The sequence below is a fragment of the Myxocyprinus asiaticus genome, chromosome 36, assembly GCF_019703515.2.
Source record: "Myxocyprinus asiaticus isolate MX2 ecotype Aquarium Trade chromosome 36, UBuf_Myxa_2, whole genome shotgun sequence".
Taxonomy (NCBI): Eukaryota; Metazoa; Chordata; class Actinopteri; order Cypriniformes; family Catostomidae; genus Myxocyprinus; species Myxocyprinus asiaticus.
Window position 1 is genome coordinate 32,339,536 of NC_059379.1, and position 23,464 is coordinate 32,362,999.

At 43.5% G+C, this 23,464-nt stretch overlaps 1 protein-coding gene across 1 annotated transcript; it reads right to left on the bottom strand.

The window, feature by feature from the left end:
- Nucleotides 1–1,620: 1,620 nt before the first annotated feature.
- abi3b (ABI family, member 3b) lies at nt 1,621–23,051 on the bottom strand. Its single transcript, XM_051674608.1, has 5 exons — nt 22,802–23,051; nt 15,040–15,207; nt 14,272–14,466; nt 12,480–12,556; nt 1,621–2,923 (listed from the first exon to the last, which is right to left on the bottom strand). Exons 1-5 carry the CDS (start codon nt 22,931–22,933, stop codon nt 2,380–2,382), a joined length of 1,116 nt encoding a protein of 371 aa, XP_051530568.1. The 5' UTR covers nt 22,934–23,051; the 3' UTR covers nt 1,621–2,379.
- Nucleotides 23,052–23,464: the final 413 nt, after the last annotated feature.

Consider the following 23,464-nt stretch of genomic DNA (forward strand, 5'->3'; position numbering starts at 1 on the left):
CCCTCAAGGACATTTTCCGGGCAGGTGTGAGTGAGCCAGTTTCCTTCCTGATGCCTGAAGGTCGGAGTACTTATGGCCTGGCTCAGTATATCGACCTTGCCCTGCAGATTATTGGTTCTACTTTCACTGTAGGGGAGGCGGATGCCGAGCCAGAGTCCCACGTCATGGTCAATGAGCCAGCGTCCTGCGACATGGCCGCCGAGCCAGAGTTCCGCGTCATGGCCGCCGAGCCAGAGTTCCGCGTCATGGCCGCCGAGCCAGAGTTCCGCGTCATGGCCGTCGAGGCAGAGTTCCGCGTCATGGCCGTCGAGCCAGAGTTCCGCGTCATGGCCGCCGAGCCAGAGTTCCGCGTCATGGCCGCCGTGCCAGAGTTCCGCGTCATGGCCGCCGAGCCAGAGTTCCGCAACATGGCCGTCGAGCCAGAGTTCCGCAACATGGCCGTCGAGCCAGAGTTCCGCATCATGGCCGCCGAGCCAGAGTTCCGCAACATGGCCGCCGAGCCAGAGTTCCGCAACATGGCCGTCGAGCCAGAGTTCCGCGTCATGGCCGCCGAGCCAGAGTTCCACGTCATGGCCGCCGAGCCAGAGTTCCACAACATGGCCGTCAAGCCAGAGTTCCGCGTCATGGCCGCCGAGCCAGAGTTCCACGTAATTGCGTATTAACACAAAGTAAAATTGGTGTGTATTCTTCTGACTTCCTTTTTTTTGTGCTTACACTTTTGGCACTGTTTTTGCATCTAAACATGGCCAAAAACACTGCAAACCTGCAATCAGCGATATACAAGCAAAGAAAGAATCAGTCTGTATGTGTAAAATAAACTACTGCAAACGTGTAAATGACTTGTGTTTGTGGCATCAATACTTTCCAAAAATAATCTACATATACACTGTTCCGTCTTCCCTTTGTTGCGCTCACAATTTTGGCACAGATTTCTCACTGAAAAGAGTTTTGCAAGTGCGAGGGGGAAGGCGGGTCTACCTGATTCTAGTAACCAATCAAATGAGGTTTTCGTTGACCAGTTTACTCTAACCTGACTGATTTAATAATGTGACAGACCGCTTCTTCGTATGGCTCAGCGTTGTTCCTCCGGGTATCTCTCCTCTCTTTTATTATTAATATTAATTTAAAAGTCAAAGTATCTAACTAAAAACATACTTTTAAATGCATTTAATTGCAATTTAATTTCATTTAATCATTAAATTATAAAGTATTTAAAAGTAAAAAAAAAACAAAAAACAAAATGTATTTCTTAACTTCTCAGTAAGGTGTATTGCCTTAAAGGCATGCAAAATATATAGACTACTTTCTATTTTAAAGGTCTAAGTGAAATTATAAGGAGTAAAAAGTATTATTTTTGCCTTGTAAATGTAATTGAGGAAGAGTTCAAGGGGTAAGTATTCAGTTTCAATAGTACTCGAGTGAAGTAAAAATGTCCAGAAATGTAGTAATGAAACACAATTACTCAAATACACCAATGCTGAAAAGCAATAATAAAAATAATATTATTTTAACCAAATATACAATATTTATCATTAATAATTAATTTCACCATATAGCATTGTTTTCCTCCATTTATGTGAGTATATCAGACAGGAAAAAATAGATACACCAATTCTGATGTTATACTTTAATATGCTTAATAATATAAAACATTTAAAGGGATAGTTCACCCAAAAATGAAAATTCTCTCATCATTTCCTCACCCTCATGCCACCCCAGATGTGTAAGACTTTCTTTCTTCTGCAGAACACAAACAAAGATTTTAGAAGAATATCTTAGCTCTGTATGTCCGTACAATGAAAGTGAATGGTGACCAAACTTTGAAGCTCCAAAAAGCATATTAAGGCAGCATAAAAGTAATCCATACGACTCCAGTGGTTAAATCCATATCTTTAGAAGTGATATGATATGTGTGGGTGAGAAACAGATAATATGTAAGTCTTTTTTACTATGAATATCCACTTTCACTTTCACATTCTTATTCTTTTGGCAATTCACTTTCTTCATGCATATCACCACCTACTGGTTGGGGCTGGTCAAAGGAATATAAGGTATTAACACTCCAGGGGCTGGAGATTTATAGTAAAAAAGGACTTAAATATTGATCTGTTTCTCACCCACACCTATCATATTTCTTCAGAAGACATGGATTTAACCACTGGAGAATTACTTTTATGCTGCCTTTATGTGCTTTTTGAAGATTCAAAGTTCTGGCCAACTTTCACTTGCATTATATGGACCTACAGAGCTTTATACCATAAAACTTTATACTTGTAAAGGTGAGTTGCATAGTATTTCATATAAAACACAACAATACAATTCTTATCAAGTCAACTGTTTTATAGTCTTCCAAATAAAGTCAACATTGAAATTCAACATTCAAAATGGGAGAGGAGGTGGGGGAGGTGGAACAAATTTTCCGCCAATATTTGGAGGTGGAGGAGGGGACGGTGGCACCATGGAGGCATTTTGAGGAGGTGGAGGTGGCAGTGAGGCTAACGATGAACAACTGTACCCAGAGCTAGGAGGAGGAGGAGCTGGTGGAACAGCCATCTTGCCCTGAAGAGGAGGTGGAGTGTTTGCTGAAGGCACTGAGGTGTTTTGGGCAGGTGGAGGTGGTGGAAGAGGTACAAAAGAGCCTCCAGAACTAGGTGGAGGAGGTGGTGGAATAGAAAATGGCATGTTGTCCTGAGGAGGAGAGGGAGGAGGTGGTGGGTGTGGAGAGACTTCCATCTCGTCATCTGGAGGAGGTGGAGGAGGCAGCATGGATAACTCTGGATAGGCATATGGAGGTAGAGACGGGGAGCAGGCAGATATGGGTAAAGGAGACGGTGAAGCTGGAGAGAGATCAGCAGGAGCTGTGACACTAGAACCCACCCAGTCAGGCACTGACGGAGGAGGAACAGCAATACCCACAAAAGACCTGGAACCACAGTAAATACTCGCATTAAACAGGATCTTTACACAGTTCTTTTTCATACAACAATAGTTCATGATGACCACGACTGTGTAGCCTTAAGGACAAAAAAACACCCTAAAAGTAGCATATAAAAGTAGTCGGTAAAAGCCATATGAGAAGAAGACCAACATTTATCCAGGTGGATGCTGCACCCTGGTAGTGGTTGAGGAGAGTCCCCTTTCCTCTATGTAAACTGCTTTGAGTGTAGTGTCAGAAAAGTGCTATACAAGTGTAAAATTCAATTCATTACTGTTGGCGGACAGTTATTCTATGAGCATGCGCTACATGGACAGCTTTCGATACTGAGCACAGTCTCTGTTTTATATCAGCGTCTCCCTCTGAGCGCATTTAGATGCACTCCTCCCTTGATCGTCGATGGCCTCTGGGCTTCATCCCGTGTACACCCATGCATATCTATATGCCTGCGCCATAGCTGTTAAATCAAATATGGTGCTTGTGGAGCAGGTTAGACATCAATGATGCCAAATTATGAGGGGAACTGTCAGTGGAAACCTATTGTATGACTTAAGAAGACTTGGAATAAACGTCATATGGACTACTTTAATGATGCAGACTGATCACATTTAATTTGACGACAGTAGGTTGAAAGTTTTGCTGCCAAAATTGGTCTGTTCTTTCCGAAATTCGAAACCAGTGGCAGAAGCTGAAAATGTTGCTGAGGTGAAATGAGAGAAATTTGCACAGGTTGGCGTCAAAAGTGTATATGTGTCAAATATGTGAATTGATTGCCAGGAATTTACATTTACATTTATATTTACATTGAATCATTTGGCAGACGCTTTTATCCAAAGCGACTTACAAAAGAGGAATAATACAACATAAGCGATTCAGCTAAAGGAGACAGTAGTACGAAAAGTGCTGCATTATAAAGTTTCAATTGCATCAGAAAAATACTATCCAAGACAGATTAGAGTGCAACAAGATTAATCATTTATTTTTATTTTTTGTATTTATTATTATTATTATTATTATTATTACTATTATTATGAGTGTATGGTCAATTGTATTCATTAGGCTATAAGTATTAATTAACTTCCAACCGGTTCATCAAATCCAGTCAATTTGACATAAGATGCTGAATTAAATAACTTTGGATGTTAAAATGCTCTCAAAACTCCCAAAACTCTAAACTCCACTCACATTATTTTCAATTAAATAATGTTAATTACAAATATCATATGTATGAATTGATTATTTTATTTGTTATAACTTCCATTCTTTGCATCAAAAGCAGCTTGTGACGGCATAAATAAGCTCCTCAGAAATAATTATTTTGGATGATAAAATATGCTCTCAAAACTCCCAAGACTTCTAAACTCCAGCCCCCCACCCCCATTTGACTGAAATAAAATGATGTTATTTCTAAATATAATATGCGTAAATTTATTGCTATGCATTTTTGAAACAGTCTTCAGGTGTAGCTCCAAATATCCGAATATTCAGCATCATCTCTCTCCAACTTTTATAAGAGTAGAGTCGTGACGCAGTGATACAATTAGAGAAGAAAAATTATTGACAGTAAAGAGTATTCAAAAGTGGTGATTTTTGGGCCCCCTAGCATCTGAGGCCCGTATGCCTGGCATACCCTGCAACCCCCACAACAGCATCCCTGATACAGTATATCACAAGAGATTAATGTAATTTTTGTAATTTTATCTGAAAGCCATGAAAACTCCCACCGCAGTGTCATTTCCAGCACATCTCAAATTCTGTATTGTGTTTAATAGAATTTTGTGGTGAAAATGATGGGGATGGAAATGTTTTTTTTTTTAATGTCATATTCTTCTTCTTCTTCTTCGGTTGTCCATCGAAATCTGATGATGACGTCCACTCATTTAACAGTGAGATCTTTGATGGCTGAACAGTCCTATCCTGGACCCACAGGCTCTATTGCAGGTGGAGCATATATATGTGGTAGTAGTTGTGGTAGTGATGGCAACCATGGCTGTGTGTCTCCTGGCTCTCTCCTGTTGTCTTCTGGTTGTCCTCTCCATCTCCAGCAAACAAGCCCCATCCCTACAAATCTGTCGCCAGATGGTACGATCAGCAGCAACATACTCCAGGTCCTCGGGTCTGATCTTACACTTCCTCAAGGCAATCTTTATTTGATCCTTATAGAGCTTCTTCGGCCCTCAAGCTGAGCGTTGACATTATGTAGCTGGCCATATAGCACTCTGCGGGGTAGCCGACATGGGGGCATACTTATCACGTGGACCAGCCACTGCAGCTGGCGCTGGGTGATCATGGCCTCAATACTTCTGCAGTTGGTCTTTACAAGTATTTCAGTGTGAGGCATACACTCACGCCATGTAATTCCCAGAATGCGCTGAAGGCATCTGATGTGGAAGCGCTCTAAGGACTTAATGTGATGGCTGTAGGTTACCCAAGCTTCAAAGCTATAGAGGAGGGTGGTGACACAGACCGCTTGGTGTACAATGACCTTTGTGGAGAGATGAAGGTTCTTGTTCTCAAATACTCTGCGCCGAAGTCTCCCAAAGGCAGATGAGGCCTGTTTAATCCGGCTCTGGATATTGTTATCGATGCCACCATCCTCTGCGAGAATACTCCCCAGATATTTGAAGGATGGCACTACTGACAGCTGTTCACCACCAACAGTGAAGGGAAGTAGATTGGATTGGACACTGGTACTCCATTGGCAAACCAGTTCTGTCTTGGTGGTGTTGACAGTCAGCCCCATCCTGCTGTACGCTCTCACCACCACAGCAAGGACGGACTGGAGATCCTCTGGAGTATAGGCCACTAAAGCACAGTCGTCTGCATACTGCAGCTCCAGGACTCGCTCTCTACAGAGTTTAGTGGTTGCGTGGAACCTCCTAATGTAAAAGAGATTGCCATCTAATCTGAAGTCCACTGCCACACCACTGCTGTTCTCAGTCTCGTTGTGGAGAACCTTGGTAACACACAGGAGGAAGATGTTACAGAGCACTGGCACTAGCCCCTGCCTCACCCCTGTGCGTACAAGGAAGGGCTCAGAGTTTTGTCCACTGATGGTCACCCGAGCATTCATCCCATCGTGGAACTTGTGGAGGATGTTAACAGATTTATTGGGACAGCCAAACCTGAGGAGGACATCCCATAATAGCTCTCTTTGCACAGTGTCAAAAGCTTTGGAGAGGTCGACAAAGGCCATAAACAGGTCCTGATGTTGCTCCCGGCACTTTTCCTGAAGCTGTCGGGCTGTGAAGATCATGTCGCCCGTACCCCTGTTCCTCAAAATCCACACTGCGATTCAGGCAGCATTGACTCTGTGAGCAGTGATGTTACTGATGAGTCTCTGAAGCAACACCCTAGCCAGGACCTTACCAGCAACAGAAAAATGTGATATACCCCTACTATTTCCGCAGATGGCCTTGTCACCCTTGTTCTTATAAATGACAACAATGTTTGCATCTCTCCATTGTTGTGGGATGTTCTCATCAGTCCAGGCCTTGGTAATGTACTGGTAGAGAGTGCGCATACACATGTACCCTCCCTCCTTTAGTAGCACAGCAGGGATATTATCTGCGCCAGGGGACTTGTAGTTCTTAAGGGAATGGACAGCTGACAGAACCTCCGGGAAAGTTGGTATTAGACTGAGGTCATGGATGTGAGGATGTTCAGGCAGTTCATCCAGGATGGTGGAGTCTGCATCAGAGTCCTGATTAAGCAGGGTGTCAAAGTGTTCAGTCCACCTCAACAGGATACTATCCTGATCCTTCAGAAGCTTTAGACCATCTGCTGTCTTCAAAGACGTGACGCAGCAATTTCTTGGGCCGTAGATGGTTTTGACAGCATTATAAAAATTATGCATGTCATTTTTATCAGCAAAGGACTGGATTTCATGTGCCTTTTCAGTCCACCACTTATTCTGGATGCAACGTGTTGTTTTTTGCACTTTTCTCTGAGCTGCCTACCAATGCTGCCTGGTGTTGGTGGATGTAGGGTTATCTAAAGTTGCCCGATGTGCTTTGTGCATGTCCTTAAGCAAGTTATGGATTGTGTCTGAGTTATTGGCAAACCAGTCATGGTGGTTCCTGCTCTTATGGCCGATAAATTGGGCTGCTGCATTGTAGAGCGCAGAGCTGATATAGGTCCACTGTTGTTCCATGGTTTTTTCTCGCTTAGTTTCTCAGCTAAGAGGCGTCGGAACTCACTTCTGGCTTCTTTGCTTCCCAAGTGGTTGCAATTTAGCTTCTTTTTGTTGGGCTTTTGCAACCACAGAGGGGGACGCACTTTCATATGGAGCTTGGCCACAATCATACAATGGTCTATCCAGCACTCTGCACCCCTCATGGCACGGGTGATGTGAACATCCTTGATGTCACTATGCCTCACAATGATGAAGTCAATCATGTGCCAATTTTTAGAGCGAAGTTGCATCCACGAGGTCTTATACTTGGCCTTCTGCTGGAAGATGGTGTTGGTTATGGTAAGGTTATGCTTAGAGCAAAGAGTATGTAGCCTCATGCCATTTGCATTCACCCTGCCAATACCATGCCTACCTAGTACTCCACCCCATATCCTGTTGTTCTGTCCCAACTTAGCGTTAAATTCCCCAAGCAAGAGGATTTTTGTATTCTGTGACAAATGAATTCGTGTTTGTGAATGTAGAGATATGTGATGATGTAATGGAAATGTGTCACATATTCCCTGTTTTTTGTATTGACTTTTATGTTGAAATTCTGGTTCAGTTCCCTGTTCCTGTTTCCTGTTAGTTTTGTAGTCCTTTGTAGTAGTTTCTTTTCATGATTGGCTTTCCCCTGATTGTTTCCCCAGGTGTTCCTCGTTCCCTTGTTTTCCCTTGTGTATTTAAGCCCTTGTTTTCTCCTGGTTTTTTGTCAGTCATCATCTGTATTATGCTGTGCTTTGGTCCCTGTGTTTTGTTTCATTATGTTCTGAGTTACCTGGTTTACTTTTGTTTTATTAAAAAAGGCTACATTTAGATGTTCATTCCTCTCCTGTCTCGTCACAGATAGACTGACCAAGAAATGGATCTAGTGGCCATCAGGGTTCTACTCCTTCAGCAAGGGGACCATCCAGTTGAGGATCACACCCGTGAGTTTTTAGAGCTGGCAAATGTAGTGCACTATCCAGTCCACTCTCTGGTGGTTTTCTTCCGGGCTGGTCTGAATAGTGCACTGAGGGAACTCATGCCTCCGGCTGATCCTCACTGGACACTCGGCGATTATGTGGAGAAGGCTCTGGAATGCGGTCAACGAGCCAATGCCCACGCCTGCCACGGCCCGTCCCAGAGCCAGCATTGCCAGCCTCGCCTGTCCCAGAGCCAGCGTTGCCAACTTCGGCCATCAAGAGGAGGAGGAAGAGAAGAAAAGTTTCTGTTCCCAAGTCTCTTCCATGCCCCCGACCACAGAGGTAATTCCCAAGTCTCATCCCATGTACACAACCACAGAGGTCGTTTCCGAGTCTCCTCCCGTGCCCACGACCACATAGGTCATTCCTAAGTCTCATCCCATGTTCACGATCACGGAGGTAGTTCCCGAGTCTCTGCCCATGCCCACAACCACAGAGGTAGTTCCCGAGTCTCTGCCCATGCCCACAACCACAGAGGTTGTTCCCGAGTCTCATCCCATGTTCACGACCACGGAGGTCGTTCCCGAGTCTCATCCCATGTTCACGACCACGGAGGTCGTTCCCGAGTCTCATCCCATGTTCACGACCACGGAGGTCGTTCCCGAGTCTCATCCCATGTTCACGACCACGGAGGTCGTTCCCGAGTCTCATCCCATGTTCACGACCACGGAGGTCGTTCCCGAGTCTCATGCCCATGCTCACGACCACGGAGGTCGTTCCCGAGTCTCATCCCATGTTCACGACCACGGAGGTCGTTCCCGAGTCTCTGCCCATGCCCACAACCACAGAGGTAGTTCCCGAGTCTCTGCCCATGCCCACGACCACAGAGGTCGTTCCCGAGTCTCTTCCCATGTTCGCAACCATGGAGGTAATTTCCCATTCATCCAGGAATCTTTGTCTCAAGCCTTCCACGGCTTGGCCCCGTGAGCCACCCACGGCTCTGTCTTCCATGACTCCGCCCCCAGAGACTATTTCCCCAGTGGCTCCGCCCCCAGAGACTATTCCTCTTGCGGCTCCGCCGGCTCCCTCAGAGACTCCTCCTACAGCGGCTCTACCACCTGACCCTGTCTCAGCCCTGCGGCCACCTCCCAGGATTCCTGACCCTGTCTCGGTACTGCGGCCACCTCCCAGGACTCCTGACCCAGTCCCCAACTTGGGGTCACCTCCTTGGTCTCCTGGCCATCCGCCTTATCTGCTCTGGTCTCCCTGGATGCCTGGCCGCCCGCCTGATCTGCTCTGGTCTCCTTGGTCTCCTGGCCATCCGCCTGATCTGCTCTGGTCTCCCTGGTCTCCTGGCCGTCCACCTGATCTGCTCTGGTCTCCTTGGTCTCTTGGCTGTCTTCATGATCTGCTCTGGTCTCCCTGTTCTCCTGGCCGCCCGCCTGATCTGCTCTGGTCTACTTGGTCCTCCAAGCCTGCAGCGTCACCCTGGCTCTCCATCCCTCTGGCTTTGCCTTGGTTTCAAGCCTCCCTGACTTTGTCTTGTTCCTCTGCTCCCCTTGCCCCTTTTACCCCTCCAGAACTACCTGTTTTTTCCTTCTCTTTCTTTTCATGATTGGTTTTCCATTGTTTCCCCAGATGTTCCTAGTTCCCTTGTATTCCCTTGTGTATTTAAGCCCTTATTTTCCCCCTTTTTTTTTTTGTCAGTCTTCATCTGTATTATGCTGTGCTTTGTTCCCTGTGTTTTGTTTCATTATATTCTGAGTTACCTGGTTTACTTTTGTTTTATTAAAGGCTGCATTTAAATCCTCCTTCCTCTCCTGTCTCGTCACATGTAGATTGATTGTTGTACACAATGAGGAAGGCCTAAGAGCCATCTATGTTTCCTCTATGTAATAAAATGAAAGAAGTGTATCATCTGTGTGCAGATCATCATATCAGTATATGACATTTGCCAATTGGATCTACGCACCTATTGAACTAGTAGAAAAAATATGAGAGAGCACGGTGTAAAAATATCTTTGTGGGTATACAGTATATTGAAATGGTTTATTTCACTCTTTGTTAAGATTATCAGTTTTAAACATGTACTAATTTGTGTATATATATATTTTTATTATAGTTTAACATTGAAAGTCTGGGACCAGTGGCATTGGCAGAAACTTTTAGGTGGGTGAGCCAAGAGAAATGATCGATTGCATGAGATCTGGAAATTTTTTTAATTTTTATTTTTTTAAAGTTTAGCTAATTGTTTCCAGCCAGTGGTGTATATAGGACATTTAGATACTAAAATTAGTCTATTTTAAGAATATGTAAAGAGTAATCAACAAAATTAGTGTATGAGTACATTTAGAATTTATTTTCATTTTATTTTTCATGTGTAACATATGGAATGTTAGGAGGCCTTGTGGCTGAGAACAGATATTTCATATTATTTGGGGATTTGAGGGATTCACTCAAGAGAAAAATTGGTTTTGGGGGGGGGGGGGATTTTTCCCCTTTTTCTCCCAATTTGGAATGCCCAATTCCCAATGCGCTCTAAGTCCTCGTGGTCGCATAGTGATTTGTCTCGGTCATGTGGCATCTTGTCATCTTATCATGTGGCTTGTTGAGTGCGTTGCCACGGAGACATAGCACGTGTGGAGGCTTCACGCCATCCACCGTGGCAACCACGCTCAATTCACCATGTGCCCCACCGAGAACAAACCACATTATGGCGACCATGAGGAGGTTACCCCATGTGACTCTACCCTCCCTAGCAACCGGGCCAATTTGGTTGCTTAGGAGACCTGGCTGGAGTCACTCAGCACGCCCTGGGATTCGAACTAGCAAACTAGCAAACTCCAGGGGTGGTAGCCAGCGTGTTTTACCACTGAGCTACCCAGGCCCCTCAGAATGGTCCATTTTTGAGAATTTTGTTCCTAGCCCAATTTGGTACCGTGTCTTTTGACTGATGAAAATTACATAAATTACGGAGATGGGTATTGGCACTGTGTTTTCACTGTTTACTGTCAATAAAATGACTCTCTGATCATGTCACTGCGCTGCAAATCTACTCTTATTAAAGTGGGGTGACTCTGAGTATTCAGATATTTGAAGCTACACCTGTTACTGTTCCAAAAATTAATAGCAATACATTTACGCATTTAGAAATAACATCATTTTATTTCAGTCATATGGGGAAAAAAGATGCTGGAGTTTAAAAGTCTTTGGAGTTTTGAGAGCATAATTTTATCATCCAAAATCATTTATTTCAAAGCTTATTTATACCGTCACAAGCTGCTTTTGATGCAATGAATAGAAGTTATAACAAATAAAATAATTCATACATATGATATTTGTAATAAACATTATTTTATAAAAAAAAAAAAATTAATAATAATGTGGATGGAGTTTAGAGTTTTAGGAGTATTAAGATCCAAGTTATTTACATCATCATCTTATGTCAACTCAATCTGGTTTTGATGAACAGGTTAGAAGTTAATTAATACCTACAGCTCAATTAATACAACTCCTAGCAATCAGTTCACATTATGACAAAAATATGATCGTGCCTGGTAACATGTGCATGTAAAATGGCTAGAAATAGCATTTTAGCTTACCGTAAAGCTGACAATTTACACAAGATTTATTTCTATTTCTTCTGCTCCAAACTTACTTTTCTCTGCTCGTATGAATGTAACACTTCATAAGAACGTTTTTCACCGCTGTTCAAATGCACTTTGGATCGCATCATTTGTATGATAAAATGCAAAGTAATCTCTTCAGTAATCAAAATACTTTTTGAATGTAACTGTATTCTAATTACCAATGATTTAAATTATAACTGTAGTGGAATACAGATACTTATATTTTGTATTTTAAATACGTAATCCTGTTACATGTATTCCGTTACTCCCCAACACTGGCCGCATCAGGTGTGTAAATAACTTTGTTATAATGAGAGTGATCTTGTATTGTTTTTTGAGCTTCTGCTGTTTTGAATGCTTTGATACTGACATTATCCAGCTCAACAGCATCTGATGAAATTCGTGGTTCGAGGCAAGTAAGCTTTTGACTGTTGGTGGAAAAGGGACATAAGACAATGATTGGGTGGCTTGAATGACAATGGGTGGCACCAGCCCACCCAGGCCAACCTGTGGTTACAACAATGTCTGGGACAAGGCTAAAACAGTAAGAGAGTTATTTTTTTCAGTAACAGTAAAAGAGTTAGCTTTAATGTGACCTTCATATAAGAAAAAGGAAAAAAGTTGAAATCTGTTAGTCTTAATAAAAAATAGCCTCTGGGACATGAAATTGTTACAAATCGAAGAAACGCCCAAATTACACAGAAATGAACTAAAAAAAATTAAGAAAATACTATCTTTTTTATGTTTCTCCACAGACCCTTTCGGGTACCTTCAGGGACACCTGGATGAAAACTCTGTGTTTTTGCGAATAGTCAGCATAAACAATGTCTGGTACTTACAAGATGAAGGTTCTGGTCTCCAGTATACCGAATTGTTGGAAAGAGTCAATGTTGTCGGTTTCCTCTTTTGGCTCCTCCTTGAAGTCCACAGATCAACATAATAGGATAAAATTATTGCCTCAATCACCAGTAAGAATTTTAGGTCAAAAATACAGTGCAAGATGTGTATAAAGTATGTAATTAAGATGCATATCAAAATAGCAAACATCACTCATTATTAGGGTGGCCAGTTTTTCCCAGGACAGTCCTGTATTTAAGCACTTTTTCTAGTATCCCAACTTATTCTGAAAAAATCATGTTTTGTCCCATATTTCCCCTCTCCTAAAATTTCTCTATTGCCTATGCGGCTTTCTTAGTCATGTGAGTATTCTAATCAAAAGTAGCCAAGGATACGGCTTGTGAAACCAATAAAATCACACCGTGTTATTTGAAGTACTTGATTGGATTAAACTATCCAATCACAATCCCCTATCAATAGACGTCCAGTTAGTGAACTAATTAAAGAGTCAGTTTGAAAGAGCACACAGATGAAATTGCGGCTGGAAAAATGTCAAGGAAGTGTGCATGTACATTTAATGAGGAGCTTCAAAAAGAGTTTAAATTTCTAAAAAAGGAGTCACAGACAAAGTAAAGTGAGGTGTGAGATTTGTGGAGCTCGCTTTTCCATTGCCCATGGAGGCAGCACCGACATCGCACAGCATGTTCATACAAAAAAGCATGTGGATGCTGCTAAAAGTGTGCCACACCAAGTTTTAGTGATTTTTTTTGTGAAGCAAGTTCCTAATCCGACAAAATCTAATTTATTGATTTGACAATGTGCACGGCCATAGCTTTGCACATTCATGACCTGAGAAAAGTCTTGCAGGCCAGGCTGGAGGAACCATCCATACCCTCTGACATTAAAAAGCAGTTGGATGCCCTGGTTGAAGCTGGTGGCATGTGAGCGGATGATTTCTTTTGTGCAGTGAGAAACTTATTTTCAGCATCGGTGGATTACCTCCAAAATTGGAGCCGCTCATTGGAGAACACAGAAAAACTTGAGTGGGAACTACTGATAGACATCCCAGAGTGGAAAGACATTCAGAGCAGCCTCGAACACTTCTACTCCAGAATCCCCGCTTTCAGTTTGATTGACGAAACCATGCTCTTTGATGAGTGGGCTTGCGCAAAAAACATTGTCACTCGTCGCATCACTGAGTGGATGACATGAACAAACGGCCATGTCTGAGAGATGGACAGACATTTTTCGTGAGCTGGAGAGCAAGACAATCAACTCCGGAGTCTTAGCCAAGGTCGTGGAGTTTGTTTTATGCCTGCCTGGGACATCTGAATCTGTGGAGCGTGTGTTCTCTTTAATGAATGCAGCATGGACACAGGATAAATCTTGACTCAGTGTAACAGTCATGAAGGCAATGCTTTTTGTACATCTTAATTTTGGACTAGACTGCTCTGCATTTTATGATAAACTCTTGAAAGACAAGCGCACACTGAGAAAAATTGCTGCCAACGAAAAGTACAAGGTGACAACAGTTACAGATGCAGATTCACCCTCTACTTTGCATTGATCTGCACCTAGGTAAGGATATGTCAATTTCATTTTTGCTGGGAGGGGGCTGTCCAGTTTTCTACAAGCAGGAATCTGGTCACCCTACTCATTATAGTATCAAACAAGTCTGAGTAATTTCTGGGCCACAAGTGGCACAAAATAGAAATGCAAAAATAATGTTTTCAAACATGTTACCCAAACACCTATCATAAAAAGTAATAAATATTTGGAGATATATTTGCTTACAGTTTTGTTGCTTTCCCAGTGGCCATGTCCCAGTTTGTCTAAGCAGGTGTAGGATATGGGGACACGTCTGTACATGCGAAACGGCTCTAGTCCACTTGCTGGTGGAACCATCTTTTGAGTCCGGGGAATTTTGGTCTGTTTGGTCAGCACTCCAATCTCTCTCCGTGCAATATTCTCCTTATATATGCCAACTGTCTGAAAGTGAACATTAATATTAATTGGCAATTTTTGGAATCTTTGCAACTTTGACAACATCATAATTCAACATCAAACATTAAGTTACACATATGCAACTTGTACATATGCAAGATTTACAGTAACAGGTAATGTACATTCATCATCACAAAATACACAGCAAAGGAGATTATTTTGTAATAATGACTGGCGGACTGTCTTCAGATTATTACACAGCTACTTACCAAATATATAAATAAATGGACATGAAGTATTGTTTTGCATTTAAATTATTTTATTAGCTTACTTTTAGAGACAAAACAGAAGCACAACTACAGTTTCCTAGATGAGCCATCAGTTATACATTGTTGCCATAAGGACAAAAGTGATTATTCAGAAATATTTAACTGCATGCTACGATTGACCAATCAGAATCAAGTTTCACCAAGAATCAGTTTCACTGAGATGTGCATTAAAATGTTATACTAGTACAGTATTTCTAGTGTTGTTCTAACTTGCCCATAGTAATGACTGGCATTGTTTTTCAAGACATTCTGATGCTTTCCATGAAACTGTAACCTCAGACAGACTCACCAGTGTCAACATGTTGATGGAGGACTCCATCTGTTTGAGCTGAACAGTCTGAGCATCTAAAAGCTTCAGTATAGAGGTGGCCAGATTGTTTATCTGGTATGTGACACTGGCAAGGGCCTGGGTGGTGAGTGCCTTGGACTCTTCAATGACACTTTTGGTGTCCGCCACCTAAAAATAAAAAAAGGAACCATTTCAGTTTGAAAATCATTTAAACTTTAAACTCTTTTAAGGACAACTCCAGATGATCCGTCCTCCTCTTGTTGATCTACCACATCTAGAATATCTAATCCAGGTCTTCAGCTTTACTTTTCATTTACATTTAATCATTTAGCAGATGCTTTTATCCAAAGCAACTTACAAATATGGAACATAGCAAACAATTTGTCATAGAAAGGTCAACAGTATCTGCAGTATCGCACTGCTAAGTTCTCACAGTTGCTGGAGTTGTATAGAAGCTAATGCAGAAGAAAGAGACAGACAAGTTTGTCTTTTCTTTACTTTTTAAATTATTTAAAATTTTTAAAGGAAGTACAATTAGTATGGATTTTTTAAGTGCTTGCGGAACAAATGTGTTTTCAGTTGGTCTTTGAATGTTGAGATAGTTTCAGCAGATCGTGTGAAGGTTGGAAGCTCATTTCACCATAGAGGAACAGAGAAAGTGAATGATCGTGAAATGGACTTTGTGCCTCTTTCTAACAGGAACACCAGGCAGCACTCGTTCATTGACCGCAGAGAGCGAGTTGGGACATGAAGGAGTGAATTGAATTAAGAGGGTGTTGTTCCATTGGATGTCCTGAAGGCCAGAGTCAAAGCCTTGAATTTGATGTGGGCAGCTTAAGGTAACCAGTAGAGTGAAATCAAGATTGGGGTGACGTGAGCCCTCTTTGGCTGATTGAAGACCAGATGCACTGCAGCATTCTGAACCATCTGCAGCGGCTTAATTGTACTAGCTGGTAGGCCGATCAACAGAGCATTGCAGTAGTCCAGTCTTGAAATGGCCAAAGGTTGGACCAGGAGCTGTGCAGCAAATTCATACAGGAAAGGTCTGATTTTCCAGATGATGTAAAGCGCGAACCATCAGAACCAGGTGGTTGATGAGATGTGATTGGTGAAGTTAAGTTGGTCATCCACCACCACTCCCGAGTTCTGGGCTGTCCTGGTTGGCGTTAGTGTTGTTGAACCAAGATGAATAGAGAGAGAGGTTGTGGTCAACAGATGGGTTGGCTGGGATCACGAGGAGTTCTGTCTTGGCAAGATTGAGCTAAAGCTGACGTCCCTTCATCTAAGCTGAGATCTTCGAGAGGCAGGCAGAGATACAATCTAAGATGGTGGGGTCGTCAGGCTGGAACGACAGATGAAGCTGCATATCATCAGCATAGCAGTGGTAGGGAAAGCCATGTGCTTTAATGATTGGTCCGATCATGAATTTTAATTGATAATTATAGGTGTACATATATGTGTGTCAGAGCAGCACTCCAAAATAGATTTTTGCTCCTTGTTAACTATAGTGTAATACAAATAATTTTTGTCACAAATTTCAAGTGTGAAATCAATTTAAATTTATTAAATGTTAACACAGTCCAGTTGTATTGGAACAACTTAACAAATTTTTGTTGGCCTTACCCAGATGTACATACTGTATGATGTCAGGATACCAGCATGCACCACGGCATGAGTACAAATTGTGAATTAATGTCTTAATATTTGTTTTATTTTACAAAATTTGCACTAGTGATGTTGTGTTTGTTCTTTGAATTATGTGTCATGTGAACGCATGTCTATCCATAAAAATATGGTTTTTGAGTGTCACTGTTTTTGCATCATTGATAAGTACTTAAAGGAATATTCCAGGTTCAGTACAAGCTAACCTTCATTGACAGCATTTGTAACATAAAGTTGATTAACGCCCTGGTTACTTGCATAACCTCCATTCCCTGATGGAGGGAATGAGATGTTGTGTCGATATAGTGACACTAGGGGGTCATTCTTGGGCGCCCGAGACACCTCTGGTCTTTGATAAAAGGCCAATGAAAATTGGCAAGTGGTATTTGCATACCACTCCCCCGGACATACGGGTATAAAACCAGGCCGACACGTAACCTCCCCCAACACTGTTATGAGCGTCGAACGGCCCTTTGGGGACAAGTCAACTACCCAAAAGATAGAGATGGGCTAGCCCAATCGTGGCCTCTTATCCCCTTTTTAATTTCCACTCCCCAAAAAAAGGGGATTAACCGACTGGGGCCACCAGGTCTAGTCAGGGGGTGTCCCTCCCAAGGGGAAGACACCACGGAGACCACACCCCATTTATAAATAAATAAATCACATGGTCTTGCCGAGCTATGTCGGAAGTATGCCATGTGGGGAAGTCCCATGGTAGGTCCTACCCTACGGGGGAGGAGTTACTACAAGCATGGTGACTGGGGCAGAGGGGCCTCTGCCCAAGGAAGATGCAGTTTGCCAACAGGGAAATTAATTAGCGGAAGATATACATCACATGGTGTTACTTATGGGGAACCACCACATGCGGAGCACCTACCCCATTACAGGGCTTAGTTAGCATGTGTACTGAGCCAGCAGCGAGTTTCTCCGCAAACTGGTCTGCCACAGGGCTTGGAGGAAATCAACCAGGGAACACAGTTTGTGAACACTACTGGGAGTTAACGGCGCACATCTTCAGCTCAGGGGAGGTGAAAGGCGCTATGCGCAAGTGATACACCCAGCTGGCTGTCCCAGACTTACCTGCTTGTGCGTGCCACTACACGGGACGAAATGGTTCGAAAGGATGCCATATGCCCCAGGAGCCTCTGAAAGAGTTTCAGTGGAACCGCTGTTTTCTGTTTGAACACCTTCAAACAGGTCAGCATCGACTGTGCGCACTTGTTCGTGAGGCACGCCGTCAATGAGACGGAGTCCAACTCCAAACCGAGAAAAGAGATGCTCTGAACCGGGAGGAGCTTGCTCTTTTCCCAGTTGATCTGAAGCCCTAGTCGGCTGATGTGCGAGAGCACCAGGTCCCTGTGTGCACACAACATATCCCGAGAGTGAGCTAGGATTTGCCAATCGTCGAGATAGTTGAGAATGCGAATGCCCACTTCCCTTAACGGGGCAAGATCTGCCTCTGCGACCTTCATGAAGACACGAGGGAACAAGGACAGACTGAAAGGGAGGACTTTGTACTGATACGCCTGACCCTCGAATGCAAACCGCAGGAAGGGTCTGTGTTGAGGTAGAATCGAGACGTGGAAGTATGCGTCCTTCAGGTCTACCACCACGAACCAATCTTGATGCCGGACGCTCGCCAGAATGCGTTTTTGCGTCAGCATCTTAAACGGGAGTCTGTGTAAAGCCCGGTTCAGTACTCGCAGGTCCAAGATTGGCCACAACCCACCACCTTTTTTTGGTACAATGAAGTAGGGGCTGTAAAAACCCTTCTTCATCTCGGCTGGAAGAACAGGCTCTATCGCATCCTTCCGTAGGAGGGTAGCGATCTCCGCACGCAAGGTAGCAGCGTTCTCACCCTTCACCGAGGTGAAGTGGATGCCGCTGAACCTGGGCGGACGCCTGGAGAACCGAATCGTGTAGCCGAGTCGGATGGTCCGGATCAGCCATCCCGACGGATTGGAAAGCGCAAGCAACGCATCCAAGCTCCGGGCGAGGGGAACCAAGGGGACAATCTCATCGGACGTACCGGCAGGTGGGGCCTCACGGCGGGGCGGAGCCCGAGGTGCCACGCCATGTTGTGGCCGTGCTGAGTTCAGGGACATCAAAGCACTTACCTGGCTCCTTGTGACACCCCTGGAACAGCCTGGGATGGGGGAGGAAGAGGCCTGTCCTCTTGACCCGAGGAGACTGTCACATCGGGGGTGGATTTGTGCCACAGCTGGGCGCGCAGGGGCAGGGAGACCGCCGCTGGAGTGCCAAACCTGCAAGGATGAAAGGGTGGATGGTGGTCGTGATGACGGCCGTGCACACCGGGTACGTGACACAGGGAACGAGGAAACCGCTCTTTTGCTGAACTGTTGGGTACCGCAGCCACTTGGGCATGCGGCGAAATTAAATGAAAGAGCAACAAAAGATTCTCCTCCTGGCCCTCCACCGGGGGATGGAGTGGTCTACTTACCAGCTTCAAGGTGGGTTTCATCGTCGCCCGTCTCAGGGGCGCTTCGAAGCCTTCCATGGGTTCTTGGCGGCCAGCCGTGAGACGGGTGGCGTCTGCTTCCTGCGGTGGGCTCCATGCCAGGGCCGGGCCGAAGGGGCGGGCTGCAGCGGATCCAGTGCAGTCACCGCAGGGGGACGCCCTTGGCGACGAGCAGGCGGGGTGCGGGATCTTGAGCCGTGCCGGGGCAGGATGTGCCGGATAGCCTCCGTCTGCTGCTTCACCGTCGAGAACTGCTGGGCAAAGTCGTCGACAGTGTTGCCGAATAGGCCAACCTGGGAAATGGGGGCAGCAAGGAACTGTGCCTTGTCGGCCTCACCCATCTCCTGGACCACTAAGGTGGACATCACCCGCCCGAGAGACCCCACCGTGACCTTCGTCACCTGGAGAGCGAGGTCGGTCGCTGAGCGCAGCTCCTGCATCAAATCTGGGATGGAATTACCCTCGTGCAGTTCCTTTAATGCCTTGGCTTTGTGGACTTGCAGGAGAGCCATGGCGTGCAGTGCGGAGGCGGCATGTCCAGTGACACTGTAGGCTTTGGCCGTCAGGGACGACGTAAACCTACAGGCCTTGGACGGGAGCTTTGGGTGTCCGCGCCAGGTGGTGGCGCTCTGCAGGCATAGGTGCACCGCGAGCGCCTTATCCACCGGGGGAATCGCCGAATAGCCCCTTGGCCGCCCCACCATCGAGGGTAGTGAGGGCGGGGGAGCTGAAAGATCGGGACTGGGCAGTAAAAGGTGCCTCCCATGATCTTGTCAGCTCCTCATGCACTTCTGGGAAGAAAGGGACTGGAGCGGAGCGTGGCTGCTTTGAGCGGTGCCTTGAGCCCAGGAACCAATCATCGAGCCGCAAGGGTTCAGGGGAGAGTGGAGGGTTCCACTCTAGCCCGACGCTCGCGGCTGCCCGGGAAAGCATGTCCATCATTTCCGCATCAGCCTGTGACTGGGCAACTGTACCCGAGGGGGGGAGCCCAGCTGAGGCTTCTGTGTCCAACTGGACGAGCCCGCTCTCCGATGCTGTGCTCGAGAGCTCATCAGCTTCACAGGCTCCGAACAAGAGGTCGAACTCGCCTTGAGACGAGCTGGCGGACTCATCCAGAAGCCCGATCGGGGCAGACGAGCATGCTGGGGAATGGGAGGTCCGTGGAGGGATACCCGGCGGAGGTGGTCCCAGTGGGGTCCCCAATGCGTAAGCAAGCTGCGACCGCAACTTTGCCATGGTCATGTTCTTGTAGTGAATACATGATCCATCCACGATCGCTGTCTCCGCGTGGATCGAGCCCAGACACGAAAGACAGCGATCGTGACCATCAGAAGTTGAGAGGTAATGACCCCAACCAGGAATAACACACAAACGGAAAGGCATCTTTAAAAAGATGTGTCTTTAAAAAGACGTTCCATGTGTGCCGCTCTTTTAGAGAAATATACTCTTTTAGAAAAATATACTCTCTTTTTTCTGCCGAAGCGCCCAGGGGCATTCTCTGCAGTGCACCAGTGCAGAGGAGGGAGAAGCCGCTGAAATGCGCCATCAGATCCAGCAGAGGTGAATGAACAGTCAGCTCAGTAAACATCGACCGTTCGTCTCCGAAGAGAAAATCTGAATGAGTGGTTGCATACCAGCTCCTTTTATACCCGTATGTTCGGGGGAGTGGTATGCAAATACCACTTGCCAATTTTCATTGGCCTTTTATCAAAGACCAGAGGTGTCTCGGGCTCCCAAGAGTGACCCCTAGTGTCACTACATCGACACAACGTCGAGTGAGTGACAGATAGGGAACACTATTTTTTGTGACTCGCCCCTCATTTTCTTTAAAAGAAGCAAAAAATCTGGGATACAGTGAGGCAATTACAATGAAAGTGAATGGGGCAAGTTTGTAAACATTACAATACTCACTGTTTTGAAAATATAGTCACAAGATGTAAACAATATGTGTGATTGCATGTTATTATTATTAAATACAAATTAAATACAAATTATTTTATGGTGAAGTAAAAAGCAGAAAAATTAAGTACTTTCTACACTGAACAAGTTAGTTTAAGCCTGAACTTGAAAATATTAAGTAAATTCTACATTTGTACTCAATTCAAACACAATTAATGCTCTAGTTTAGAAGTAAATATTATTTATGATTGTTTGTTTTCTTTTACAAATGTAAGTCAATTTCACAGGTCAATAAAATAAGTACATTTTACTTAACTTTTTGAAGCTGGTGTTCCCAGTGTTCACTGGGCTTGAATAATTAATGAGCTTGCATGGTTTCACTGTTTGCAAGTTGTTTTAAACCGTTTTTATTGTTGATTTCATTATTAGGTTCGGTAACTTGTTTTGTTAAGTCTGAAGACCAAATTACCCGTTCATGATCAAAAACATTATCTGTTGTTTGTTACCGTCATCCTGTTTTGTGCACCAAGTGTTCGGGTCTGCATGTGCAGCTCTGGAACTTATTTTTATCCCCATTAAAGCAAGGTGATGTTGTCTATTAGATCACACCCTCCCTTTGTGTCATGTAGTACATGACTAAGAACATTAAATTAGCATTGAAAAGCTAGTAGTACACTTTTAAAAGTACGGTTTAATTTAGTGTACATTGCATGAGTAAAATGAAAAAACAAAGAGTGAGTACATTTTTGCAAAGTAAACTTTACTTGAGAATTTCTAATTAAAGCCACCAAGAATTGTGTGCAGCCTTCACTTGAAAATATGGTCTGTTAAATTTACTAGCAATTTCTGCATGGAAATTGTTTCTTAGGTTTTTTTTTGTTTTGTTTTTTTAAGGAAACCCCACTCCAAATTTGTTTCAGTGTAAAGATACTGTATGTGACATTTATTTTTATACATGAACATATACAGTATATTATACACGTGCTTTATATGTATTTCCATATATACTGTACGATTTCTGTTGAGGTTGATGTCATGGTAAACAGATCATTCAAATAAACGATGTACAGATTAAATGACATGTAATTCAATAGAATTATATGAATATGAAAGGCTCCTGCAAACATGCTGCATTCAGTATAATAGACCTCCAGGATATAGAGATTGATTCCTAGATAAACATGTTAAGAACAGTTTTCGTGGAATACTAGGAAGACATACCATAGCCTTGTTTAGGCGCGTATACTGTCAGAACAGCACAATGCTGAAGGCTAGAAACTTAGCTAACTTAAAGAACAGTGTAAGAACAGAATTTCATGTGACTAATTAACTTATATTTAACAGAAATGGGGTCTGTGAAATAAATTCAATTTTTGGTGTGATAAATTTAAAACTTTGCGAATGTATATACAATCTAAATCCAGTTAAAACCCTTTTTTGAGGAAGCCAGCATGTCATTCACATGCATTACATAAAATAATACTGGTGCATCACAGACTACTTTTCATCAGTGCAGCATGTACTGTATTTTTATTTATTTATTTTTTTTTTACAGTATAATATAGAATATTTTTATGTCAGAAAATAAACTTTATTTTGAAAAATATAATAAAAATCGAAATCAATCTGATTGATTTTAAGAATTTAGAGTGAAAATAAGTTAAATCTTCAAAAAGTAACTAAAAAAAAGCAATGATGTATGGAAAAAAATGCATAGCTCACATTTAGGTATTTGTTCTGACAGTAATCGGCCACCTTGTGCAGATTGCTGTAGTTGTCTAGAAGAGCTTTTCTTGCAGTCGGAGCCTCTTGAAGGATTTTGTCTATGCGCTCTTTGCAACTGTTGTCTCTCATTATGAAGGTCTCTAGAGATATTTGAGGATAAGATGGAGAATGCTTCTGGTAATGGTTTCTTTCCACTCACTCTGGTCAGACAAAACTAAGGTGCACTATTGAGTGATGGAAATGAACATGACAGGCGCAAACATGTTGAGAGAGGGGGTGTGTTTGTTATGTGTGTGCATACCTGCAGATCTCATAGTGCCTTTAATGCAGACTCATGCTTCACAAGTGTTTTTACAGGATATGATGTTTGTATAAAATATGTCCGTCCGTCCATCCATCTTTCTGTCTGTTTCTTCAAAGTCAGACCATTTGATGTATCATAGGTTGATTTTCATCAAAACCAACAGATTTCAACCTTTTCCTTATATGAAGATCTTATTAAAACTGACTTTGAAAATTTTTACCAAGTTTTCATTATTCATTTTTGGTATTTTCATTATTCATTTTCTGAATAGATTAGACTATGTCAGAATTGACCCAGACTTTTAATATTAACCATGAAAAATTGTTATAAAAATAATTATTATATGTTTAAAATAA

What these genes read in the sequence shown, in the direction of transcription:
- abi3b (XM_051674608.1), bottom strand. Translation starts at nt 22,933, where the DNA reads ATGAGAGACAACAGTTGCAAAGAGCGCATAGACAAAATCCTTCAAGAG. An exon ending in CCATCAACATGTTGACACTG is followed by an intron (nt 14,467 to 15,039) that starts GTGAGTCTGTCT and finishes GTTCACTTTCAG; the next exon opens with ACAGTTGGCATATATAAGGA. An exon ending in ACTGGGAAAGCAACAAAACT is followed by an intron (nt 12,557 to 14,271) that starts GTAAGCAAATAT and finishes GTGGACTTCAAG; the next exon opens with GAGGAGCCAAAAGAGGAAAC.